Source organism: Peromyscus californicus, unplaced genomic scaffold (assembly GCF_007827085.1).
Source record: "Peromyscus californicus insignis strain IS unplaced genomic scaffold, ASM782708v3 Scaffold_15__1_contigs__length_86483966, whole genome shotgun sequence".
Lineage (NCBI taxonomy): Eukaryota > Metazoa > Chordata > Mammalia > Rodentia > Cricetidae > Peromyscus > Peromyscus californicus.
In genome coordinates, this window is record NW_026294447.1 from 62,557,554 (window position 1) to 62,584,062 (window position 26,509).

Below are 26,509 nucleotides of genomic sequence, written 5' to 3' on the forward strand. Positions count from 1 at the left end.
GTGTTCACAGGCATTTCTTCAAGATGTCCCCCATGTGGAGGTTCCAACTCTGGGGGAATAAGTGGTTGGAATTGGTGAGCCTTCCTAGCCAGGGTTCCAGGGACAAGAGCCACCTTGTCTCCTACAAAACATTGTGGATAACACATGGAAAACAGAAGGCTACGCGGGCCATCTCTGTCCACAGCCTGAAGTGACCTCAGGGCTGCTGCCTTTGGGGCAAGTGGTTCTTATGTAGGGTCACTCTGCACACAGTTGGGTAGTACCCATTAGATACCACTCCCTAGAGAAATTAGCGTCTCTGGGGAAGCAAAGTCCCTGAGGATGTTGTAGGATACTACTACTGGGAAGGTCAAGTTTCTGAGGCTAGATGGCTAGCATGTCAGTTACTTGGAGGATTGGCAGTTGAAAGGAACACTGATAGTCAGGTACGAAGCAGGTTTCACACCATTACCACCACCACACTACTGCTGCCGCCGCCGCCGCCGCCACCACCACCACCACCACCACCACCACCACCACCACCACCACCACCACCACCTCTTGCCTCTGGGGCTCTACTACCTCAGCTTGAGGCCTGTGACCTGAGGCTCCCGTGTACAGCTGGCTCAGGCTGACCTAGACGGGGGCCCGTTACCTATACCCCCAGGGAGTACCACTTAAGCTTGAGAGTACTGGGATGGCAGAATAGGTCCCGGGCGCAGCCCACACCCCTCACGCAGGGGTCACATCTAAATACAGCGCTCACTGTGAACCTGCTCTGTTCCCAGCCATCACCACCACTCTTGCCAGACAGAGCCCAGAGATAGCTGGACATGGTGGTTCAGCTATTGCTACATGAGCCCTTTCAGGCCCACGAGTCTGAGCAGCCGTGGACATGTTGGTCTGGTGAGAACTGCTTGAAGTCCTGCAGGGCTAGGAGTCTGAGCATCATGAGATGTACACCACAGTCCTCGAGGCAGGCAGGGCCTACGGAGGAGGAGGCCGTGGAGGACTATTGGCCACACAAGAGGGCAGAGGCTGTGGTTGATGCTGGGAGTGTTTCCCCTGGGCAGAGAGGAACTTTGGAAGGACCCCTGCTGACAGCTATGGAGAAGGGTGACTGCAGGATGGGAAGAGTCACGCGCACTTGTGAGCCAAAGGCCAGTGGTAATATGGCACACACAGTGGCAACCCCAGTAGTATGAGCGACACAGACAGCCTAGAGTGTTCCAAGTGCTGCCTGGGTCCAGGTGGTGAAGCCCATGTGCTCTTGATACTGTTTTTCCATTTAGATGTTTAGGAAACATGCGATACTTGAGTGATGGAAAAAGCAGGTTCCTGCTTCTTCTGGCTAGGCGACTCGCTGCCCTCCGTGCGCCCGAGACTGCTGGTTTCCCTTGAGTACCTGCAACTTACCAGGTGTAACCACCGATAGTCTCTAAGAATCATTCTTTGCCTAGGCCTCAGCCCTCACAGGCAAAGTCTCAAGAAACAGCGATCCTGTTGGCCAGTGGTGATGCACGCCTTTAATCCCAGCACTCGGGAGGCAGAGTCAGGTGGATCTCTGTGAGTTCGAGGCCAGCCTGGGCTACAGAGTGAGATCCAGGACAGCCAGGGCTGTTACACAGAGAACCCTGTCTTGTAAAACAAAACAAAACAAACAAACAAAAAAGAAAGAAAAGAAAAGAAACAAGGATCCCACCAAGAAGAGCAGCCCTACCACAGACAGTAGCCAACAGAGGGATACCTAGTGTGGTCAGGCCACCCAGACCTTCCAGCTAGTGAGACTTAGCATGAAACAGGCTGCATGGTTTTTATAATTCAGAAAAATGGTATGGGGTCTGAACACTGGTGGGTCTGGGACAGTACCACTATCCCCTGGGTGGGCTGGACCCCTTAGAAAGGCAGCATTCATTGACAGGTCTGTATGTGGTACTAACACCCCAATGTGGCAGTTGAGAGAAGTTAGTTAGTCTCAGAGTGGTAGCAGGAAGTAGATTAGGACCTGGAAAAAGAGGCAGAAGAATTGCTAGTCATGGGGTGGAATGTAAGGTGAGGACCAGCAGCCCAAGAGCTGTGGAAGAGCTGGGCAGCAGAGATCACAGGGAGCACTGAGAGCCAGGCTATGGGGATGAGTTGATCTCAGGCCCAGGAGATACTACTCAGAACCAACGCCATGCTGACTGTAAGGGATAGGATTGGCTTACAGCCTGAGCCTGGGAAAGGCTAAGAAAGGCTGGATGTATGACTCTCCGCCTGGGTCAGTCGTGAAAAGCTGCAGCCTGCTGTGGTGTCCAGCTGTGCTTGGTGCAGCCTCACATGCCTGCTCGCCTGCAGCCTGTTGGAGGGTTTATTCCTAGGCACTTTTGTTGCTCTCATAAGTTGAATTTCTTCTCCCCTCTCCCCACAAGGTGTTTGAGACAGGTTATTGTGTAGCCCTTGGCTGTCCTGGAACTTACTATGTAGTTTCACCAAGCACAGCTAAACACCACAGCAGGCTGCAACTTTTCACGACTGACCCAGGCGGAGAGTCGTACAACCAACCTTTCTCCACCTTTCCCTGTCTCAGGCTGTAAGCCAATCCTATCCCTTACAGTCAGACCAACCTCGAACTCACAGAGCTCTGCCTGCTTCTGCCTCTCAAGTGCTGGGATTAAAGGCGTGTGCTACTATGCCCGGCCTTCATAAGCTGAGTTTCAAATTGTTGCTGAGACAGAAAGACTGTGGCTTTGTGAGGGGCTGTGCCCAGTGACCTTGGCAAGATGACCTTGACCCATCAGCTCTTAGCTCCTAACCAGACAGGCACCTTCTGCAGCACCTTGATAAGGTCCTCCCAGTTCTTACTTCATTTCTGTTGCTGTGGGGGCTTCTGTTTCTGGGGTCATGGACAGGCAGGTCACCGTGCCCCCTCCCCCATCAGAACTGGACAGGCTTGTTGGAAACAGCTGAAGGTAGAGGACTCACCTGACACCTCTGTCTTGTGTTTTTCAGGATTTCTTCTTCTATTCTCTAGTCTACGACCCACAGCAGAAGACCCTCCTGGCTGACAAAGGGGAGATCCGAGTAGGAAACCGGTACCAGGCTGACATCACTGACTTGCTGAAAGAAGGTGAGGCTCAGGTTGGGCCATGGCAGGCAGGAAGCTCAGAGTAGTGCCTGCAGCTGCAGCCTGGGTTACCTCGGCTTTCAAAGCCTCATTCCTAGTGGACGTTGGGACCCAGCAGCAAGTCTCAACCCCAAAGCCACCTGTTGACCCCCTGTGGCTGCTTGAACTCGGATTTCCCTTCAGCAGTTCATTACGACTTTGATTTTATATTTTTCAGCTAGGCAAGTGCTCTGCCACATGCCACACCCCTAGCCTCATTCCTTACTTCATTTATTTACTTATATTTTGTGTGTGTGGATATTTTGCTTGCATGTATATTGGTGCACCACTTTTTAACAATGCCATGGAGTCAGAAGAAAGTGTTGGCTCCCTGTGGCTGGAGTTATAAAAGGTTGTGAGCAGCCACCCTGTGGGTTCTGAGAGTTGAACCCAGGTTTCCTGGAAGAGCAGTCAGTGCTGTTAACCATTGAGCCATCTCCCTAGCCCCATCCCAGGGTCTCACTTATATAGTCCAAACTGACCTTGAACTTGTCACCCTCTTGCTTCAGCCACCACACCTGGTTCATTATAGTTTTTGCATTCGTGTGTGGTGCATGCATAGGGGTGGGCGTGCATGCCTGCATTGTGTGTGTGTGTGTGTGTGTGTGTGGTGTGTGTGTGTGTGTGTGTGTGTGTGTGTGTGTGTGTGTGGTGTGTGTGTGTGTGTGTGTGGTGTGTGTGTGTGTGTGTGTGTGTGTGTGTGTGTGTGTGTGTGTGTGTGTGTGTGTGTATAAAGGTCAGAAGACAACTTGATGGCGTCTGTTTTCTCATCCCACCATGTGAGACTCAGGGATCAAACCCAGGTCTTTAGTGTGCGTGTGGAGGTCAGAGAACAGTCTGTAGGAGTCACTTCTCTCCAGCATGTGGGTTCTAGAGACTGAACTCAGGCTGCCCGGCTTGGCTGCAAGCACCTTTGCATGCTGAGCCATCTTACCACCACCTCGTCTTTTGGGGATGCGTGTGAAATTACATTTATTCATTCGTTAATCTGTATGTAGGGGGGGGGTCAGGGGACACCCTGCAAGGACAGGTCCTATCCTACTATGGTGGGTCACAGAGGTCAAACTCGGGTTGTCACCTTTGGTCGGGAGGTTTTTTGCCGCCGCCAGAGCAGATTGACATCCATCAACTCTGACCTGAGGCTTGTGGGTCCGTCCACATCTTCCTTCCACAGCCTTGCAGAATGACCTGATGAGCTCCAGACCCTGGCCTTCGTCCCCAGTAAAGCGCTCAGATCTGCCCCAATAGCTGTCAGAGGCTCCGTACCCCATGTGACTGTTAGCGCATTCTGAGGGATTACCGGGTCTCTGAGGCTGTTGCTGTTTTATTCTCTTGCAGTACTTCAGATAGAACCTTGTGTGTGCGAGGACAGTGCGCTGCCTTCTTAGAATACTTGGCCCTAGTGTGGCACATGTTGACGTCATTTTGCATGCTCTTCCCTTTACCGTATTGGTTTCTAGTCTTTGTGTTTTCTGGTGCTTGTTGGATCTCAGAATGAGGTACTAGGCCCAGTTGGGTGGGTACTGGGCAGGGCCTGGCTCATCAGATGGCTGGCTCTGGGTACAAGGCTCTGTGTTTGGGAGACTGTCCTTTGTTGACTTCTGTCCCATGGTTGAGCTTGTTACCCTGTCCCTGACACATCCTGATGCCCATACACAACCTCTTAGCCAGAGCCAGCCAGCTGCTGCCTGTGCTGGCCTCTCTTGAGCTTCTTCCCCAAATGGCCCCAGCCCCGAGGCTCTATAAGCAGTCCTGAACCATGTCCAGCCTCCTGGGCTGAAGCCGCAGTATCTGCTTGCTTAGCCAGGGTCAGAGGAAAGTAACAGAGGCCTTGCCTATGAAATCCACATGAACTTGGGTTCCACGGGGACCTGAGAGGCGGGAGAGGTCTCAAAGGTCAGAGGACCTCAGTTGGAGCATCTCTTCCTCCGAATCTGGCATATCCATGTTCCTAGGCATTTGTGGGCTCATTGATGAGTGCTAGGAGAATCCCCAAGAGAGCCATGCTTTGGCTTCAGGGCCCCAGGGGAGCTGCCTGCCACAGTGGCCTCTTTTCTCTCAGCACACTCCTCTGCAGCCTTTTGACACAAAGACAGTTACTTCCTCATGATGTCTTCCTTAAAAATTGTATTTACTTTTTTTTTTTTTTTTTTGATTTTTCGAGACAGGGTTTCTCTGTGTAGCTTTGCGCCTTTCCTGGATCTCGCTCTGTAGACCAGGCTGGCCTCGAACTCACAAAGATCCTCCTGGCTCTGCCTCCTGAGTGCTGGGATTAAAGGCGTGCGCCACCACCGCCCGGCCTTATATTTACTTTTAATCATGTGGTATATATGCCATGTTGGGGGTGCCCACTGAGACCAGAGATGTTGGATCCCTTGGAGCTGGAGTTACAGGTGTTTGTGAGCTGCTAGACACGGGTACTGGGAATTCAGGTACTGGGAATTGAACTCAGGTCCTCTGGAAGAGCATACTCTTAACATGCTCTTAACTGCTGAGCCATCTCCAGCCCCATGCTGCCTCCATTAACTGTGTTGGAAATTTCAAAGTGAGCAATGTGGGTTGGGATCCCCTGGCATTCTTTGCTCTCTGTTCCAGGCAGTTGTAAGTCATTTACTGTGAACAGTGTCTTGGTTTTGGGGACCCTGGAATGCCAAGGGTTACACCCTGTGACCCCAGGTGAAGGGATTGAGTACAGTCCACACCAAGACAGAAACCCACCCATAGCACTGGGGAAATGCCACTGTACCAGGCCGGCATAGGCTGGAGTTCATAGACTCCAGCTGTGGACCATGACCGCCAGAGAACTGATGATTCAAGCTCCTCAGTCCTTACTGTGGTCCCTGCAGGTCTTCTGCAGTGGTGGGCTTCCAACCCAGGGCCCTCATCCTCTGTGACTGGCTGATCGTAAGACTTGCCCTGCCCTGGATTTAGGGCCCAGAGATAGTAACTCTTTAAGAGGGTCAGAAATATCTCCTTGGAGACATCCAGTCCTTTTGTTAGAGAACTTGCTCAGTGCCCTGACTTGGAACCCAGTACCCTGCAGGGACTCAAGTGCTGGCTGTTCATGGTCACATGGTACATTGATGCCAAGGGCCAAAGGAGAGTTGATTGGATCTGATGCAAATTTCGAAGCATGATACCTTCATTAAATTATGAATGTAGCCCTTGGCTGGAGAGTCAGACAATGGATGATTGTGGGATTTCTCCTCAGGGCATCTCCCTAGAGTCAGGCCTGACCTGGCTCATGACACAGTTCTCTTCAAGACTCTTGGTGCTGCTGTATGCTCTTTATGAGTATACAGTTATTTCATCAGTAATTGTCCCCAAACTCTCAGAGTAATAGAAATCAAAGAGCAGAGTGCCCAACACCTCCCCTTCCCCAGGTCATTCCCGCCCCAGGTATTGGGTATATAAGATGTACAAGCCAATCCTGAGCCAAGTGTGCCTTGGAGGTTATATGTAAGGATATGTGTACTGGCCTCCCCTCCAAGCTAGCACTTCCCATCACCTGGGGAAAAGGAGAGCAAACAGACTTTTGGTTCCACTCTGGAGTCTTTTCCACAGTCTTTGCTGTTCTAAGGGACACTTGTTCCCCATAGGTGAGGAGGATGGCCGTGATCAGTCGAAACTGGAGACCAAGGTGTGGGAAGCCCATAATCCGCTTGTGGATAAGCAGATTGACCAGTTCCTTGTAGTGGCCCGGTGAGTTCAATAACCAGGGACAAGCAGGTTGTTACCTGGAGCACCGTGATGGGTCTTGGAGACATGGAGCCTTAATTTGTACATCCAACATGAAGTCCATGGTCTTGTCCTTGTTTCCTGCTCAGACCTTTCCCTGAGTATGGATGCAGCCTTTTAGGGCTGCAAATGTCCCTGGGTCCCTTTGGACCCGTGACAAGTGTGCCTGTGTGTCTGGGCCTATGTTCTCACTGTGTGCCCTGAGGTCTGTCTCCACCATAGGTAGGCACTTCTCCCGGGGCTAGGCTGGGACCTAGCTAAAAGCTCCCAGCTGTCCCAGTGGGTGGCTGGAGGCTGCTTGAATGGAGGTAGGACCCCAGAACCAGTGCTGAGCCTACAGAGCAGTTGAAGCCCAGATAAATCCCAGCATGGCCCAGGAGGAGGCCTGTTTACATTTGCCACAGACAGTGAGGCTTAGGTTCCTCAGGTCTTGAGGCAGCTCCCCATAGAGAGATCTCCAGCAGACACACTGGAGATGGCAGGTTCTCCTAAGCGGCATTGAGGCACTTTTTGTAAGTTCTTTGTCCCCGACACATTTGCACACGGGGACTCATATGCCACCAAGATGCTCCTGCAGCTTCTCCCTGGCCTCCTCTAAAGCTGAGCCCCAGAGGCCTTTGGTGGGTGTGCCCCCTGGGCCCTGGCCCTCACTGTCTTGCCTGGTGAGGCAATCCCTCCAAGTCAGCTCTGGTGGTTAGTGAGTCTCCCTCTTCCCAGCTCCGTGGGCACCTTTGCACGGGCCCTGGATTGCAGCAGCTCCGTGCGGCAGCCTAGCCTGCACATGAGTGCCGCAGCAGCCTCCCGAGACATCACCCTGGTGAGTGGGCCACTGCCACCTCCCCTGCTTTCTTCTGGGGTCCAACAGCCACATAGGCACAGAGGGTCCTAGCAGGGTAACTGAGGACTTCAGCGTCTTCTAGTACACCTTAGATTTGTTTAACCTATGCTAAGGGAGCTAGGGAGGGGTTCCCACCCAGGGGCCTTGGCAGCCACTAGATTGCCACCTTGAGACCTGAAGGAGAGGGCGGGTCACATCGAGGTTCAGGAAGATACTCCTTAGGGCCTGGGGACAGCCTGGACCCAGGGGAGCCCTGCTGTCTTACAGTTCCATGCTATGGACACGCTGCACAAGAACATCTACGACATCTCCAAGGCTATCTCAGCCCTCGTGCCTCAGGGTGGGCCGGTGCTCTGCCGGGATGAGATGGAGGAGTGGTCAGCATCAGAAGCCAACCTTTTTGAGGAAGCTCTGGAAAAATATGGGAAAGATTTCACAGACATTCAACAAGATTTTGTAAGTGCTTAAGTGAGGTTGGGGTAGTGGCTAGCCAGGCCCCATCTCTCACCCAGGAAGATGCCTGTGCCAATGGCCAGGCCTCTGTGCTTTCAGTCCAGGCATAGTATGGCTACCAGTGAGCACTGAGTAGGCATAGGCCCTCACTGTGGAGCTAGGATACTGCTGTGGAAGAGGTTCCCCTGGAGGCATCTTCAAGTCTTATCAGCTGCTTGAACTTGTTTTTGTTTTGTTCTTAACTAAGCTGAGCCTCCCTCCTGTGTGCAGTTCCAGCAAGTCTTTAGGGTCTTTACTATGAGAGGGCCTAAGCCCTCAGAGCCCCTAAGTCCCCAAAGGACTGCATAGTATTAAACTTGACTGAAAGCCTGCAGGCACTCTGGTGAAGGAGTGTGTCTGTATGAGGTTAGGCAGCTGGGCCACCTTACCCACAGCCTGGAGGAGGTGGGTACTAGGTGCCAGGATGTGTAGTGAGTGGACTGTATTGTCCATTGGAGCACCATCAGAATAATAACAAGGCTCAGTATGGTGAAACATGCCTATAATCCCAGCATTCGGGAGGTTGAGGCAGGAGGATTGTGAGTGTGAGACCAGCCTGGGAAACACTTAGAAACTGCTACAAACAACAAACAAACGTAGTTAGCAAGCCCAGCCCAGGGTGGGAGAGCCAAGAGCATGCAGAGTGCTAACAGGCATAGACAGAGGGTCTGAAGGTCTGAGGGAGCAGCCCTGGGGGCCCGGGTGCTGGTCACTCCGATGCCCACAGAACCCACGATCTCTGCTGGACAGCCTGGCATGTAACTGGATTAAAAAAACAAAGTGAGCACAACCCTTTTAGACAAAAAGTAGCGTTAGAAGAATGGGACAGAAAGAAACCAGCAGTTAGAGCAGGTGGCGGCGTTTGAGGGGGCTGGACGTGGTTGCTACAGTGGGTTGGACAGCCCTGTGGAATCTGAATATTTCTAGACACAGTTCAGCAGATAAACTGAGTCTGTCAGAGACTCAGAAGAAAGGGCTGTGGAGCCACCTGCTAGAGAGCAAGGCCTGCTGGTCAGTGGATTAAGTGAACCAAATACAGAAACAGGATTCTGCACAGAACAGACGTACCCAGCTTGTGTATAGCCCAGGCCACAAGACACACTTTCGTGAGTCTGCTCTTGGGAATTGTTCATGCAGAGAAAGCTGATAAATACTAAAGAAACAAAGTTCTCAGATGACATTTCTAACCATCATGCTAGACTTAAAGACTGAAGCCCTAGCCTTGGGGTATAGCCCAGGGATAAGATGCTTGCCTTTCATGGCCAAGACTCTGGGTTTGATCCCCACCGCTGGCAAAAAACAACCTATGAGCCCTTTGAAATTAAAAGTGCCATTTTAAACAGTAGCTCGAGGTGAGAAGACTGAACTTCAGTCGCTTGGCTTGTGGCCCGGGAAGCACGGGAAGAGGGCAGGGTTAAGGGGCTCCGCTCACTGCTGTGTGCTGAAAGATAATCACCCCAGCCCCTCAACACTCAGCTGCATATAAGGGAAGGACAAAGACTATGTGGAAGAAGCCGTAGAGTTAACTAACCCAGAGAAGCAGCAAAGATGCCTTTCCAGCCCAGGTGAGGTGCAGCGCTGAGGTGTGGACGGTACAGGGAGCTGCTCGTCCTGTCTTGGGCCCTCTTTGGCTGCTAGAGCAAAGCCCCTGAGAATGGGTCATTCAGAACAAATTCATCAGTCTGGTTCTGGAGGCTGAGAGGTCCATGGTCGTGGTGGGAGGCGGAAGGGCAGGACAAGGTCTCTGATCCTCAGTAAGGACAGCAAAGCTGCTGTCACCTCACTCAGGTTCTTGGACATAGTGGTAATTGTTCTAGCGTGGGTTTTCAGGGAAGGTCAGCCACACATTAACACAGTGGGGGAGCGGGACTTGTGCTGTTAGTGGGGGACCAGAATTGCCATCCCAGCACTGCCCCTGCCTCTGCACCCTGTCCCCAGCCTGTCTGGGCAGTAGTCCTGTTCCTGCCACCCCTGATGTTGCCTTCTCACCCCAGCTCCCGTGGAAATCGCTCACCAGCATCATTGAATACTACTACATGTGGAAGACCACCGACAGATACGTCCAGCAGGTGGGCCGTCCCACCCCCCATACCACACCTGCCTCATCCTTCCCCCACAGTCCCCAGATAGTCACATTAATTTGTTTATACCTTCCCTAAGCCTGGAGCAAAGAGGAAAGAGCCATGGTCACTCGAGGACTCAGAGACTGGGCGGAAGGGACATTCCTGAACCCTAGCCAGCCTGACAGACACCCTCACTTCCTGGCCATGCAAAATTTTCACAAGTCTTTCCCAAGGGAGCCAGTGATGGAGAAACAATGGTGTCCCCTGTGGTCTCCCAGCTGCCCTGGCCAGTCTGGTGACCTCCCTAACCCTCTGTTTTGTTTTAAGAAACGTTTGAAAGCAGCTGAAGCAGAGAGCAAGTTAAAGCAGGTTTATATTCCCAACTAGTAAGTTCATTCTTATGTTCCTGGGGGCCAGTAGTGGATGGGCAGTGGGTATGGGACTCTTAGGATCCATTGGGGTCAGGCGGCTTCCTGAGCTAAGTCAAGGAACCTCTGTCACCCTCTTCATGAGCTTGCTTAGCTGGGGAGGAGGGATCAGGCTTCAACTTCTTTTGGCCCAGGAGTCAAGCTGGGTTTAGTGCTCAGCATATTGGGGCATGGAGTATGGCAGCCATAACACAAGGGACCAGGGGTACAGGGATGTCTGTTGGGATACAGACACCCCAGAGCACCTGTGACTGATCCTTCTCCTCCATCAGTAACAAGCCAAATCCAAACCAGATCAGCGTCAACAGTGTCAAGGCCAGTGTAGTGAATGGCACAGGGACACCAGGCCAGAGCCCCGGGGCCGGCCGGGCCTGCGAGAGCTGTTACAGTAAGTGCTGTACCTGGCACCCACCCTGGGCAGCAGGGGCCACGGGAATGCTACTGCGTGGCTGTGGTGCTCACGGGGCCCCTAAAGGCCCGTGTGCCCAGACCTGGAGTGACTCACCATGATGGGGCTGCCGTGGTGGTGGGGTGGACCTACGTTGGCCCTGGGCCAGTGGGTGGGTGGCTGTGGTGGCGGTGGGGACACTGTGGGATGCTCTCTGCACCGTTGGTTCTGCTTAAGAATCCGTCTATTTCCAACTTTGTTGTCCGTAGCCACACAGTCTTACCAGTGGTATTCTTGGGGTCCCCCTAACATGCAGTGTCGCCTCTGCGCATCTTGTTGGACATATTGGAAGAAATATGGTGGCTTGAAAATGCCAACCCGGTTAGATGGAGAGAGGCCGGGACCAAACCGCAATAACATGGTAAGTGGGACATGCCATACCTATCACCTGCTGCATGTAGGCCTCAGGTCCTTGGCCTCCGGTCACGGTGCTGTGTTGGGGTGGTGTGCCCCATTCCACAGAGTCCCCATGGCATCCCAGCCCGGAGCAGTGGGAGCCCCAAATTTGCCATGAAGACAAGGCAGGCCTTCTACCTGCACACTACCAAGTTGACACGCATTGCCCGGCGCTTGTGCCGTGAGATCCTACGCCCATGGCATGCCGCACGCCACCCCTACATGCCCATCAACAGCGCAGCAATCAAGGCTGAATGTGAGTCATTCTTTGTTCCCTTTCTTGGGGCCGGCAGGAGCCACACCTAGGCAGTGTCCAGGTTGGGGTAAAGGTAAGGGCCCTGACTCTTGGGGAACACAGCCCTTCACCCAACCTCGCCCTCCTGTAGGCACAGCACGGCTGCCTGAAGCTTCCCAGAGCCCACTGGTGCTGAAGCAGGTAGTGCGGAAGCCCCTGGAGGCTGTGCTCCGGTACCTTGGTAAGCTGGAGGGGGGGACATGGCCTTCTAACTCTAATCCTAGCAGCCGTCTAGGAAACACTGCACGATCACCACAACTACCCTTTGGCCAAGGTCGCCCTGTGCCAGGCTTAGCAATACCCAGGCTTAGTGCTGCTTCCTGTCCCTCTTTGGTCCTGAGCCCCAGGCTCTTTGACTCTAACCTCACTGGAATACCCAGTAAGTGGCCCTGTGTCCTGTTAGAGACAGGGTTTCTCTGTTTAGCCCTGGCTGTCCTAGAACTCACTCTGTAGACCAGGCTGGTCTCCAATTCACAGAGATCCTCCTGCCTCTGTTTCTCAAGTATTAGGATTAAAGGTGTGCACCATTGCACCTGACTTCTGACTAGGGTTTATGTCAGGTGTAACCCAACCTGCAAGTCTTCCAAGGCAGGGTGGACACCTGCCACCTGCAGAGAGGCCTCTCCCCAACTATAAGACAGCATTGCAGGCCTTTGTGAGCCCTTGGTGGCCAAGGTGCTCATCTGGCTAGCAGCCTTGCGGGGATGGTTCCTTGTTTGTGTTGGTCTGGGCACTGTTGAGATCTCTAGGCAGTGCTACTGGCCATTTAGAAATGGCACATTCTGAGGTTGAACCAGATACTTGCGTTCACTTGTTTGCAGTGTTTAAGTGGGCTTGAGTCAATCCTCCAGCATGGAGGTAGCAGTCCTTCTAGAAAGGACATTCCAGAACCATGAGCTAAGTGTGTGCATTGCAGACACAAGTGTCTTTGGCTTTGTTCCCTGTCCGGGGTCCTGGGCCCCAGGGCCAGCCAGCCTTGCTCTTGTTCCCCAGGAGGATGTGACAGTGCCAGGATCCACCTTCTGTGGGGCGGGTCCTTGCTCAGGCCGGCCAGGCAGCTCAGTGTCTGGCCAGTAGCCAGTCTTCTGCCATCAGACCTGGTGGCCTGGATGTGGAGGCTGTCTGATGGGACTACTGTGTTTATGGGCTGTGTCTGGATCTTGTAAGCTCTTAGCACTTACCCAGCTATCCTGTCCAAGGCAGCAGGCTGGGCTCTACTTGGCTGTCCTGAAGATATCCTAGGGAGCCCTCTGGCTATTTCTCCCCAGCTTCAGTGAGCTCTGGTAGATAGTGACTGTTTTCTTCCAGCCTAGTCAGTGGGGTTTCAGGGTGGGAAGATATTACTGCGTGGAGCCTCTTGTACTGCAGTTTCTGAATCATACCCTTGACTCTTACATTTCCACAGAGACCCATCCCCGCCCCCCTAAGCCTGACCCTGTGAAGAGTTCATCCAGTGTGCTCAGCAGTCTGACCCCTGCCAAGTCAGCCCCCGTTATCAACAATGGCTCCCCCACCATCCTGGGCAAGAGGAGCTACGAGCAGCACAATGGGGTGGATGGTGAGTCTGAGCTGCAGGGCTGGCCCTGTGAGGTGGTCAGGCCTACAGAGGGCGGTGGGGCTAGCCCTGGAGCTCCACATGACCCTTATTCAACTGGCTCTCTTAGTTGATGGTGTTTTCTCTCCCTCTCTCTCCTGTCCCTGGGCACTGCCAGGCAACATGAAGAAGCGCCTCTTGATGCCCAGTAGGGGTAAGGCCTGGGGCGGCCGCTGGTGGGGTGCCGTGGCCGAGTCCTGTCGTGATGCCTGTGTGTGCTGTCTACTAGCAGACTGGGAGGTTCGGGGCACGTACAGGGGCAGTCCACACAGACCCAGGCCACAGTCCATACTCCTATGCTCTTGTAGACTTGTAACTTGGTAGAAGGCCCATGAGCCTGGGTCTCTGGCCTCGGCCCCCTCGGCCTGAGCCGTGAGTGGACTGTCTTTGCACGAGGGCCCTGGCGCCCCCACTGCTGTCGCGCTGTGCCTGCTCGCATGCCTTCAGCCTTGCTTGTAGGGCCGCTAGTGCTACCTGCAGTTTTTGTGTGCCCTGCTTGATGGGGACAGTAGGATGGGCTGGTGACTGGGCTTACATATGGTCTTTGTATCTGCTAAGGACTAGCTCAGATTCTCCTGATGAGGTAAGGACTGTAGGGCACGAGCCTGCTCTGGACATGAGGTCGAGCACCAAGTCTGATGTCAGTGTGGGGGTTAGTGTTTAAGGCTGGACCTATGGGTAGCCAGGAAACACCAGCCAGCCAGCATGAGCCTGCTCAGGCCCCTATGCCGTCAGGACGAGCCCAGGAGGTAGCAGTGGGCAGTGACCATCCAATTGTACCTTATTCCCTCAGGACACTCCCCCTCGAGGCTGTTTTGGAAGCTTGCCAACTGTTAGGCACCCAGGCAGGCATATCCCTTTTGTCTGGCTGATGTTACCTGCACCTCACTCCAGGGTCCAGGCATAGCCTCCCCAGACCTTGCTTCTGGCCTTATAGAGCTGTTTACTTCACTCAATTTCTCAGTCTGTCATGCAGACCGAGGTGTGTTCTGCAATGGGGACCCAACCAGGACATGGTGGGAACTCACTGGCCCTGCAGGTGGTCTAGGCAGCTCAGTCCCCGTGTCAGAGGGTCTAGCCACAAGAGAAATGGCTGTCCTGAAATTGTAAAACCAGGTCTCAGTACTAGATTTAGCCTAGGAGCCATGGGCTGGCTGCCTGGAGACAGCCCCACCTTGTAGTGCTGCTGTGGTAGGCCTCAGGAGTGGGCCTTGCATAAGCAGGGCAGATGGGAACTCTGGGCAAGGCGTTGGCCCCTGGCACCCTAGGTTCTTAACTCACTAACCCCTGCCCCATGCTGCCTGCTGCTCTGCCCTGCGGCTTAGCTGCCATGTGCATGCGGCTACTCTAACTCTAGTGTGTATCTTCTCTCTCTGCCACCTCATCACTCTGGCAGGCACTTACCTGGGTAAGTAGCACTTGTGATAGGGCTTTGTGTGGGCCCCGGGTTGGGGTCCCAACAGGTGCCGTGAACAGGTCACCCCTGCCTGGGTGCTGCAGACCGGGAAATTGGGGCCCCTGAGAACTAAATGAGCTTGCAGGGGAAGGCTGGATCCAGGACGCCAGAACAGGGTCGAGTTGCAAGTGGAGGAGGTGGGACAGGCTCTTCAGAGCTCTTCTTAAGAGATGGGCCACCCTGTAATCCCCACCCTTGGGAGGCCGAAGATAGGATCTCTGGTTCCAGGTAGCTGAGATACAGGTTAAGACTTTGTCTCAAAATATAAAAGAGGGAGATCTCTGATGGGAAGTGTCTGATGATTGACAGATTGCCAAGGGGTCCAGTGGCACTGGCTAGGCATGGTAGAGGAGTGCTATCTTGTCCCCCGCTTGGGGCCAGGCCATTCAGAGACCTGTTTGGCACACATGCTTACACATGCCAGCAGACCCAGGAGGCAACGATTCCTGAGGTGGACCCAGCTGGGACTCCTGCTGGGGTGGGCTGACAGAGCCTAGATTTTGCCTCTTAGTTTCATCCTGTTGACATCTCAGTTCCCTTTTAGACCTGCAGCCTACAAGCATGCTATTGTAGTCAGGGTAACTGCTTTTAGCATGTGAGCAACTGGCAGACAATGGCTGCCCCAAGAGTGAATAGGGATGATGATGTACATACAGCCCTGCAGGCTGTTGCTTGACTAGACCTCACCTGTCTTGGCCTAGTTGGGGGCGTGCAGGGCGAAGGGGTAGTCATCTCACACCTTCAAAGAAGCAAATATCAGATCTGAGACCTCTGTCCTCCTACCTGGAGCCCAAACTGCCAAACTGCTACATCTTCTGCTGGTCAGGATGTAGGTGGCTCTCAGGGTTAGCAGAGCTATGGGACCATCTGGGCTAGCTGAGAACAGGCCACTTGGGTGTGGGCTTTGGCTGGAGGGGGTGGCCTCAGGAGGGATCATCCCCCACCTCCATTCTAAGGCGAGCAGTGTGGGTGCTGAGTGTGCTTCCCTGCTCTGGCCTTACTTGGTGTTCTTTTTCATCAGGTCTGGCAAACCATGGACAGACCAGGCACATGGTAAGAGTGGGTGACTGTGTGTGTTCACATCCCTCGGGTGTTGGGGAATTGGCCCAGGTAGCCCCTACTCCCGAACCAGTGCCAGGGAGAGAGTATCTGGGAGTCCTGGCCAGACCTAACAGGTAGCCTAGGCCCAGTACATTCAGGCCTGAGCAGCCCTCCAGGAGCTCCCTACCTGGGCGGGGTGTGTTGCTATGGAACCTTGAGGCCTGGCTGCCCAGGAAGTTGGGCGCTTGGTCTGAGGGTTGTAAAGTGAGGCCAGGGCACTGTCTCCGTGTTCATACCTACCTCTTGTTCACTACAGGGACCGAGTCGGAACCTCCTGCTCAATGGGAAGTCCTACCCCACCAAAGTGCGGCTGATCCGTGGCGGCTCCCTGCCTCCTGTCAAGCGGCGGAGAATGAACTGGATTGACGCCCCAGACGACGTATTTTACATGGCCACTGAGGAGACCAGGTTGGAGCCTTTCCTGGGACGGGATGGGAGTCTTCAGCTACCACCTTCTGGTTTTTACTGGCTCACCTCTTCCCACAGGAAAATCCGCAAGCTGCTCTCATCCTCAGAAACCAAGCGTGCTGCCCGCCGGCCCTACAAGCCCATTGCCCTGCGCCAGAGCCAGGCCTTGCCGCTGCGGCCACCCCCACCTGCACCAGTCAACGATGAGCCCATTGTTATTGAGGACTAGGCGGCCACCCACAGTGTGGCCTGCCTGGGCCCCTCCATCAGCCCCAGAGTATCCAGTGAGGCCTGCAGAGGCCAAGCGGCCTCCCTCCCCCACCAGACTGCTGCCCACCCCACCCTCTGTTTCCATAGCGCCCCAAGTCCCGCCCTCACATGCAGAGACACTGCTCCTCTGGTGGACATGCGGGGGAAGAAGTGTGGTCTAACTTATTCCAAGACACCGAGGAGTCTTTTTTAGCTTTGTGTTTACTTTCTGGCTGGAGCAGAGATGAGGAACGCCGGGCCCTGCACAGGGCTTCTCACCCGGGGTGGGTTCTAAGGTTTGTTGTGTTCTGTTGAAGGTGCCATTTTAAATTTTATTTTTATTACTTTTTTTGTAGATGAACTTGAGCTCTGTAACTTACACCTGGAATGTTAGGATTGGTGCGGCCAGCAGCGGCCAAGCTGCCTGGCGGGGTTGGTCCCTTGTCTTTTCAAGTAATTTTCATATTAAACAAAAACAAAGAAAAAAATCTCATAAAAAGGAAAACCCCAGCAAGCCCTTCTGCGTCCTTTGTTCCCAGTCTCTCTCCTGCCCCAACACCTGGAATATATCAGGTACATGGCCAAGCCCAGGAAGATGGGCAGGTGCCACAGGGCAGGCCAGATGCTGCCCAGCTCAGTGCTGAGGTTACTCAGGCTGTGGAGTGTACCACTCCGAGACCTATTTCTGCAGGCCTTTGGCCCAGTGCCTGCTACCCTCCCCAGGGGGGCAGTGAGGGGCTGGCCATGGGTGAGGACCTCCACTTTAGATGAAGCTGTGCCACAGTGAGAGCTGACCCTACCTGAGGCCCCACATCTTTTTCCAACCAAGGTTCACTTAGATTGACTTAGCACAAAAGCTTCGGGTCCAGGGCCACCGCCTGTGCGCTGACCCCTTGCCCCAGCTGTCAGGCCTTCTGGCTCGGCCCGGCTGGGCTACCCTAGCAGGCGTGCTTTCCTCAAGTATTTGCTCATATTTCTGCCCAGAAACCTTATCTCTGCCTGTGCCTATCCTTGCAGGCCTAGAGACAGGTGCAGGCCTGGCCAGCTCCCGGAGGAAGGAGGGATGGCTACGGACCATCGTCCCTCAGGCTTCTGCCCCTCAGTTGGCCAAGAAAAGGGTCAGCCAGCCCCTCCCTGGGAACACTGGGCATATTTGGCCTCTGCCTCCTGCTTCTGCCCTACTCAGGCAGGCGCCTGTGTTATGTGGAAATCTCAGATGGGGGGTTAAAATAGAAACCACTTATGTTCCCACTCTGGGTACAGATAAGGGGGTATCTTGGCTTTCCTGGGCTTGTGATGGGGCTTATCAGGGTGACAGGCCAGGTGTCTGGGATAGGGCTGTGACATACCCCATCTTCCTAGGGTCATTAAGCTGCTTCCCCCAGCTGGTGCTGGCTTCCACCTTGTCCTCTACTGCTCTAGGACTGCCCAGTCTTCAAGGGCTTCCTTGGAGTCCTCTCCCATGTGGGAGTCTGCAGGGAGCATGACTGTCGGCTCAAGCAAGGTGCAGATGAAGCCTCTTCTGAACTGGCTCCCTGTCCTCAGGCACAGGGTCTTCTTCTAAGGGCTGTCCTTTTCAGGAGTCATGCTGGGTAATGAGACATCCCTAGGTCCTGGCCAAGAGGGCCCTCTAAGAGTTCCCAGTGCCATCCTGGTATTCTTGACGTGCCTCAGTACCTCAGCTCCAGTGGCCACTATAGAAACAAAACCATGTGTCTTGGGCTATGTGTCTACCTCTGGCTGCTTGGAGATCAAAGCCAAGGCAAAGAATGGGAAGTGAACACAGGCTGGTGGCTGATGGGCCCAGGAAAGTACTCTGTTCTATCCGGAAGCCCTTTTTGATGAAGAAAATGGGCAGGGGACATTCTGTGAGGGCCAGACACTCATGACCCAAGGGACTGGTACTGACTTGAAGACCTGATGTGGAAACAGCCTGCATACCTGCCCAAGTCACAGCTCAGAGCCTTTATCCCAGGCCTTGCCGTGCCTCGGGCCTCACTGTGACTCGGCTCAGCCATGGGTTTCCTACAGTAGATCTGTGACCCTGCTCTAAGGGTGGGACACATGAAAATATAGTTCCAAATATTTTTTTTATCTTGCTGAGACTGTAGAGACGTGACCTGCTCCTCCCCCTGCCATCTTCCATACTTTATGCATGATGAGAGGGTACAGTAAAGGTTGATTCGGTTGGGAGCTGGGGCACCTATGAATCTAGCCTGAACAGAGCCCGGCTGTGAATGAAGGGGTCATATCCAGGAAGGTACTGTGGAACCCCCTACCTACCTCTTCCTTTGGCTGGTCTGTGTCCAGAGATGCCTTTCTGTCCCTGCCCATGCTGTCCTGTTACTGCGCTTTTGCCTTCCATAGCCTCAGATGCGCAGGCCAAGGCCACTGTTCTGTCACTGGCCCATGTGCCTTCCCGCCAGGCCCAGGACAGCCCCATAGCCCTCCATCACTGCGTGGGGACCACAGGAGAGTGGGTAGAGCAGCAGCGGCAATTAAGCTCTCTTACCCCACCCTGCTGATCCCCTTCTCACCCTGGGCGTCAAGCCAGTATTCGGTGCCGTTCTGCTGCCACCTCCGCTTGGAGGGGCCCTGTCCCTGCCTACTCTTTCATCAGGCCTGGGTACCCTCGAGGCCTTTTCAGAAGACTGCTTGAGCCTAGCTCACTTAGCCGTCTTTCACTACAAATGTTAGTGGTAGGTGGTCAAGCAGGCTGGAAGCTAGGGTCCCCAGGACTCCTAAGATGGGGAGCTGTCTGTCGAGAGCACAGTAATGGACACCTGGGTTGGGAGTCAGGGCACCTATGAATCCAGCCTGAACAGGAACCTAGCTATGAATGAAGGGACCCTGTCCAGGAGGGCACTGGAGGCCACCTTACCTGCCTCTCGCCTTGACTGGCAGGTGTCCAGAGGTGCCCAGGGGGAGCTGGTCAGGCTGGTCGGTCAGGCTTGGAGGGGGCGGCACATGTTTCTCTGGGCTCTTGTCACCATGGAAATGGTAGTAGCAGCAGGATATGTGTGCAAGGAAGGGGGAGGGGCCACCACATGGAGCCTTGTTAGTAGGCCGGGGATCACCAACATGCCTGGCACCTGGAACCTCTTGACTCCCAGTCCTTGGGCTGGGCAGAGAAATGAAATATGGGTGTCCAGCACAGCTGTGAAGACAGGGTGGGAGTGGTGGTTCTGGAGTCAGTTGCTCATACTGGGTCCGGTCATCAGGGTCTGGGACATGTAGGGTGTTCGTTTCCCACACCCAAGGCCCAGATTTGGTCAAGAGGCTCAGAGAGAGGTCTGTGGGTCCCTGGGTCCTCTCTTTGGTCCATATCTTCAGGAGTTCCAGGATGGGGTCAAGAAGTAGGAGGGCTAAGCAAGCCCCTAGTGGGAAGGAGAAATGGGACGGGGTCGGGGGTGGGGTGGGGTGGGGTGGGGGATTGTTCCTGAGGACTAGCAAGGTGGAAGACAGGATCTGGCTGGCAGGATTTCTGGCTCTGCTGTCCTACGAAATGCACTGGGGCCAGAATTCCGGGAGTCAGCGACCCTGGCCTGAGGAAGACCGGCAGCAGTCATGGGCTGGGGGCGCTCACAGACGAGGGTGTTAGCTCTCAACACTTGATGCAGAGGAAACTCCCTGGCACCCCACTCCTCCAAGGATAGAACTGGGGAGGACTCTTTGGGCGCAAGTGCACCTGCAGCCCCCTCGGAGCCTGCACTGGCTGTCTCCACCCCGCCCCCACTCATCCCAGTGGTTTCTCAGGCTGTTTTTGGAAGTGGCGGCGCTTACTAGTGAGCCTCGCCCGCCCCTCCTTCAGCACCACAGACAGGACCGCGGCGCCCCGCCCGGAATCCGATGCTTCGTGCTTCTGTGCAGCGAGGCCGTTGCTATAGAAACGAGGCAACAAAGGGAGGCGGCGCCGGGAGGCGGGAGGCGGTGGGGGGGGGGGCGTCCCGCGGGCTTCTCGCGCCCCCTCCTGCCACGAGCCAGCCGGGGCGTCGGGGACTGGAGCTGGGGACCCCAAGTCTGCTCTCCAGCTAGAGGCCACGATGTTGCCATGGAAAACCCGGGCGGTCCCCGTAGAGGCCACCACACTGTGGGGTAGGGGGCGCCAGGCCCTGCCCCTCCGACCCTGGCAGGTGCGCCCCGCCTGCCGTGCGCCCAGCTGCTGGCGTCCCGGGGGGCGGGCTCCCGAGGCCCCGCCCGGGTCTCGGAGCCAATGGACGTCCGGGGGCGGGCGGGGCAGGCGCGGGCGGCGGCGCAGAGACCAGCGCGGGTGGAGGGCGCGGACCGATCGAGCGCACCGACCATGGCCTCCAAGTGTCCCAAGTGTGACAAGACCGTGTACTTCGGTGAGTATCCACCCGCCGTCCGCCTTCGTCTCCAGTCCCCTGGCTCAGAACCACACCCCGTAGTGTACACGGATCCGGGTGCGCAGCTACGGTTTTGGGATGCGCGGCCGGCCGGTAGCTAAGCTCGCCACGCTGCCCACGCGGGTGCGGCCGGAGGCTCGAAGGTGGGGCTGCGCCCAGCAAGGGAGGCCACCTGGGATCCTGGAGAGGCGGTGGCGTCGGGTGGGTTCAGAAGCGGCCAATAGACACTGGGCGAGGTATGCAAAGTCCTGGTCTGCCGGGGCCAGGAGCACCCTCCTGGTCAGCCGCATGTTCGACTCATCGCCCTTCTTCAGTGGCACTATTTGGGGCGGGATCCAACGAAGTCGGACGCCTGGGACTGGACGCCTCTGGGTCCCGGCATCTCCGCCTCACCCTGTGGCTGCCTCCTAGCCTGCACATGGGCCCAGTAGTGTGGCCCGGAGTAGTGAGTGACCCCAGTCCTCACTCCGACCTCTGCCCAGACCGTTGGACCAGGTCTGGGATCCGCTGGGATTCCGGATTCAGTCCAAGCGGGGGCGACCTTGGCCTCCGCCTCTTACATGCTCCAGCTTGCTCCCTTTCTTGGCCATTTGCCTCAGCATTTTCACCCGGGGTGGGGCACTTGTGACACGTAGGTCTCCATGAGCTTGAGAGTGCACTAAATGACCAGGACCCTGGCCTCTTGGAGGTTAAGACCGTCAGGGAAGGAGGCAATAGTATGCAGGAATGTTTGATTGGTTCCTGCTAAGGTGGCCTCTGAAGGCAGTCACCTTTATCAGGCATCCCTGATCCCTGAACTGCTAACCTCCCGGGGCTATAATCCTGGTTGAGCAACTTTTCCAGGGTAGCAGTGTCTGTCCACCAAAAGATAGACTCAGGGCCAGAATACAGGAAGACTTCCACTTTTCCAGGGTAGCAGTGCCTGTCCACCAGAAGATAGACTCAGGGCCAGAATAGAGGAAGACTTCCGGCTTGAAAAGACAGGGTCCCCTTCTGTGGCCATCTCTGAAGAGTAGTGAGTGCCCAGTGGGCTTTTTCAGCTGACAGAAGGAGAGGAGAGGCCACTTTTGTTTGTTCCCAGAGGGGAGGGACAGGATTTGGCTTGGAGTTGTTCTGGGTGGCCTGGAGCCAGGGGTTTCCTGTTGCCTCCTGGAGGGGACAGATTGCCTGATTTCAGTCCTTTTCCTACAGAGGGATGTCTGACAAGTCTCAGGGTGAGGACAGTCCTCAGGGCCATTCTTCATGACTTTGCCCCTGGCCAGGCAAGCTCTGGACTCTTTTCGGGCCTTGGCCAAGAGGCCACCCGGAAAAAAGCACTCTGCCTGCTTGGGCGCCTCAGGCTCTCGGCAGAAAACAAAGGCTCCTCACAGTCAGCTGGCTTCTGTCCTATGGGAAGGCAATGGGGAGGTTGGGTGGGGGCGTCCAGAATGCTGCCCTTTCCACCCAGCTAGGCTGTGCTCTGGCAGCCCACATCTGAGTAAACTCTAGGCCAAAAGTCCCCCAGTGCTGTGAGACTGATTTCCCTCCAGTACATGTGGCCAGGTAGAAGACTATTGCCCCCCCCTCCAAGCTATTAGACCCAATCGATGCTGTATTCCCAATTTACATCTGTAATGGGGCCATCGACCCAACTAGTGAGTCCTGAGGGTCAGTTCCCTGCCCCCACATGGCCCACATCCCAGAGCTGGCCAGAGCAGAGTGGTTTTGGCAACCTTGAGCTGCAGCTGCCACAGCCACTGATGGCCATCCCAACAACCTCCTTATCACTGTGCTGAGAGAGGATGCCAGGCCAGCATGGGAGCCAAGCCTGCCTTCTATCCAGGTAGCTCTTGCCTATTCTGGCTTGGACATAGCAGGGCTCTGGCTCACCTGTGTCTTAGTATCACAAAGGGAACTAAGGGATACTGTCCAGGGCAAGGGTCTGGGGGATCCTGGAGGACGCCCTGTCCTGACCATGCACAGCAAGTTAGAGCTGCAGAGAGCCAGACTTGGCCGCATGGAGGATCCAGGCTCGCTGCCCAGCGGCAGCACCTCCTGGGGCAGGAGGGGGGCGGAGGGGAGGGAGGGAGGGGCGAGCTCAGAGTAGGCTGTTCTCCCTAGCATTTGCCAAGGTTATCCAGAGGAGGCTTGGCCCCAAAGGGACCACTGGACCACTCTTGAGAAAGGAAGTCTAGAGAGCAGTTTCTGCTATCCTCAGAGTAGCATGCCAGAGCCAAGCAAGCATAACACCCCTCCCGCCTCCCCCGCCACTCTGGCCTGGCCCCTTCCCTTTGGAATTCCGGCTCTGCTCTCAGCTCGGGCCCTTCTTCCTGCCCACTTCTCCACCCTTTTCCTGCCTTACTCCCTTGGGGAGGCCCAAGCTTCCGTCCATTGGGATGTGTCTCAGCAGTCATAGCCCTGGAAGTGGGAGGCGGCTGGGGGGGGGGGTTCAGGAGGAGCAGGCTCCACAATCCTCAGCTGCTGATCACAAACCTTTGGCGCCAAACTGGCAGCTGGAGGCAGTGGGTGGAGGGAGATCTCAGGGCTTAGGATAAGGGAGCCAAGTAGGGATCCTGCCTGGCGGCTCTGCGCAACCAGGACTGGTGGTCCCTCAGCCCGCGCTGAAGATCAAGGGCTTTTGTCTTGGTGGTGGGGCTCTGTTGGCTCGGTTAGGGAAGAGGCACAGTGAGGGTGAGGCAGGTGTTTGAGGAAGGAGCAGGTATAAACAGGTGCAGTCAGCAGACATTGAGGGGTTAAACCAAGTGCATGGGCTGAGACCACTTAGGCATGAGCAAGGAGAAAAAGGGCTCCAGGATGGCTGAGGGAGTCTCTGTTGGCAGTAACCTAATCTTGGAGCCACCATGGGTGGGGTGGGAGTAGGGTGTGATGTCTACCAGGTGGGGTGGGCTTGGAAGCTTCTGGACTGCAGGAAGAGGAACAGGAACTCTGCCCTGACCTCCTGTTACTACCCACAGCCGAGAAGGTTAGTTCCCTGGGCAAGGACTGGCACAAGTTCTGTCTCAAGTGTGAGCGCTGCAACAAGACTCTGACCCCTGGGGGCCATGCTGAGCATGATGGGAAACCTTTCTGCCACAAGCCCTGCTATGCCACACTGTTTGGACCCAAAGGTAAGCGGGGCCTCAGCCAGGCCTGAGCTTCTGTGGTTGCTGGATGGGGGCGGGGTCCATCTGCTCTTACCTCCCCTTTCTCCTCCCCCCATGCCCCTCCTACCCTGGAAAGCCATGGAGCAGCTTTGGGAGAAGTTCTGTGTGAGAGATGGGTTGGCATCAAGGCCTCCAACCGGTAACCTCCAGCTGACATGCTTGCCCCCTACAGGCGTGAATATCGGGGGAGCCGGTTCCTACATCTATGAGAAGCCTCTGACTGAGGGCCCTCAGGTCACTGGCCCCATCGAGGTCCCTGTGGTGCGAACTGAGGAGCGGAAGACCAGCGGACCCCCCAAAGGTCCCAGCAAAGGTAGGATAGGCCCTGGGTGGGGGCTAGGTATGGGTGGCCAAGGTCCACCCTGACCCAACTTCACCCTTCCAGCCTCCAGTGTCACCACATTCACTGGGGAACCCAACATGTGTCCTCGATGCAACAAGAGGGTGTACTTTGGTAAGTGACTCCCCAGGCTCCTGACTCAGGGAGACTGTGCCCCGGGGCTGGGGTCACCACCCTCACCATCCTCCTCCCTTCCAGCTGAGAAGGTGACCTCTCTAGGCAAGGATTGGCACCGGCCTTGCCTGCGCTGTGAGCGCTGCTCCAAGACGCTGACCCCCGGAGGGCACGCTGAGGTAAGGGGTGCAGTTGGGATGTGGGAGCCAAATAGGTCTTAAAGGAGGAAGAGCATACTGGAGTGAGGATTCAGGAACTGGTAGGGTGGGGGCAGGTACCGGAAACAAGGGATTCTGCTGCTGCGACGCTCCCTGGCCTGGGATTGCCCTAGACGATACGGACTGCGCTCCGGCCACTAGAGGGCAGATTCCGCAGATGTTCCTTGGAGCTCTGCTACTCCATCAAAGCGAGTGGGCCCGCACATGACCTTTGAAGCCTAAGATCTCAGGGAGGCAGACTCCTACATTGTGAAGGTCTCACGGCAGCAGCGGGGGAAGTAAAGGAAGGGGCAGGGGAGGAGTCTGCTCAGCGCTCTCTCTATGCTGCCCTCGCCCCTCACTGCATGGGGGGGGCACGTAAAGGAAGGGGCAGGGGGAGGAGTCTGTACTCAGCGCTCTCTCTATGCTGCCCGCAGCACGATGGCCAGCCCTACTGCCACAAGCCTTGCTATGGAATTCTTTTTGGACCCAAGGGTGAGTACAGTGGTGGTGGTGTGTGGGGGGGGGGGGGGCGGTAGAGGACCTGGGGATCTCTCTCCTTCCCCAGATCCCTGTTTGTTCCTGCTCGGCCACCCCAGCCACTTCTCTCCCCAGGAGTGAACACCGGTGCCGTGGGCAGCTATATCTATGACAAGGACCCTGAAGGCACAGTTCAGCCTTAGATCTGCAGATGCTGTCCTCCGGGTCCCCTACTCGACCCTGAGGGAGAGTGACCTGCTGCCTAGTCCTGCCTGCCTCAGCGCGTCTTGCCTGCAAACCCCAGGGCCTGAGTGGTGGAGGAGGAAGCCTCCTGGGTAGTCTCCAGAACGGCCCAGAATTGCAACCCTGTTTCTCTGTGTGTCACCTCAGCATGCCCTGTGTCACCCACCGCCCTCTGTGTCTGTGTGCCTCCATAGCCTCATGTGTCCTGTGTCCCTGTGCCCAGCACCCTCTCTGTCCCTGTGTCCCCATGCCCCTGATAGCTCTCCGAGGTGGCTGTCCTGTGATATCCCTGTTGCCCACACCTGCCCACCAGTATTATTTATGCTCTGCTTGCCGGTGATGGCCATGAGCTCACAGCATTCCCAGGGTGGCAGCCCCCCTGTAAGGAGCCCTCTGCTGGTTCCCACACTACGCCCTACCTACCCCTCACGTGGTTCACAGCTTCGGAGACTTTTGCTGTCAATAAATGGTTTGGTTTGAGGATTGCAGGACCCAGTGTCTTGTGAGTGTGTGTGGGGGGGGGGGGGTGTGAACCCGAGACAGTGTCCCTTTGTCTCTTCACAGACGTTCCCTTATACTCCTGGGCCCGGTATTGGTAGGGATGGAATCCAGACACATTTCTGGACTGGGAAGACTGACTTAGGCATCGGTGGCCACACTGAAATGTGTGTGGGGAGCCGGGAGGGGCTGCTCTGGGCAGAGGTGAGAAGGTGTCTTGGACAAAGGGGTCCAGATAACGGACAGGTGGGATCCATTGAAGACATAACTAGCTCTGAAGCATGTAGATGATCCCGGGGATGAGCCTGGGACCCTGGGATACTACAGCGCTGGGCACCGGAGCCTTGGTGGGTGAGGTCTGACTTGAGAACAAGCAGGAGCCATGTAATAGGGCCTGGAGACAGGTGACCAGAGAGGTCTTATGCAGAGCGAGGAAAGCTGGTGTGAGCTGGGTGGGACCCAAAGTGGAGGACAGCCTAAGACTGGGCTGAGAAGTC

At 55.6% G+C, this 26,509-nt stretch overlaps 2 protein-coding genes across 3 annotated transcripts in view; both read left to right on the forward strand.

Moving 5' to 3' along the window:
* The window catches only part of Mta1 (metastasis associated 1), a 40,200-nt gene extending 23,060 nt beyond the window's left edge, over positions 1-17,140 (forward strand). For both annotated transcript variants that reach the window (XM_052739155.1, XM_052739154.1), the window contains exons 7-22: positions 2,971-3,088; positions 6,724-6,826; positions 7,580-7,679; positions 7,968-8,156; positions 10,187-10,261; positions 10,583-10,641; positions 10,956-11,071; positions 11,341-11,492; positions 11,594-11,783; positions 11,914-12,003; positions 13,228-13,380; positions 13,535-13,570; positions 14,813-14,824; positions 15,894-15,925; positions 16,230-16,381; positions 16,460-17,140. In XM_052739155.1, the coding sequence (XP_052595115.1) occupies positions 2,971-3,088; positions 6,724-6,826; positions 7,580-7,679; positions 7,968-8,156; positions 10,187-10,261; positions 10,583-10,641; positions 10,956-11,071; positions 11,341-11,492; positions 11,594-11,783; positions 11,914-12,003; positions 13,228-13,380; positions 13,535-13,570; positions 14,813-14,824; positions 15,894-15,925; positions 16,230-16,381; positions 16,460-16,610 (1,728 nt within the window). In that variant the 3' untranslated portion in view covers positions 16,611-17,140. The remainder of the gene's footprint in view (positions 1-2,970; positions 3,089-6,723; positions 6,827-7,579; positions 7,680-7,967; positions 8,157-10,186; positions 10,262-10,582; positions 10,642-10,955; positions 11,072-11,340; positions 11,493-11,593; positions 11,784-11,913; positions 12,004-13,227; positions 13,381-13,534; positions 13,571-14,812; positions 14,825-15,893; positions 15,926-16,229; positions 16,382-16,459) is intronic.
* Positions 17,141-20,608: 3,468 nt separating this feature from the next.
* Positions 20,609-26,002, forward strand: Crip2 (cysteine rich protein 2). Its single transcript, XM_052739156.1, has 7 exons — positions 20,609-20,976; positions 23,952-24,104; positions 24,313-24,453; positions 24,526-24,594; positions 24,679-24,773; positions 25,229-25,286; positions 25,407-26,002. Exons 1-7 carry the CDS (start codon positions 20,844-20,846, stop codon positions 25,472-25,474), a joined length of 717 nt encoding a protein of 238 aa, XP_052595116.1. The 5' UTR covers positions 20,609-20,843; the 3' UTR covers positions 25,475-26,002.
* Positions 26,003-26,509: the final 507 nt, after the last annotated feature.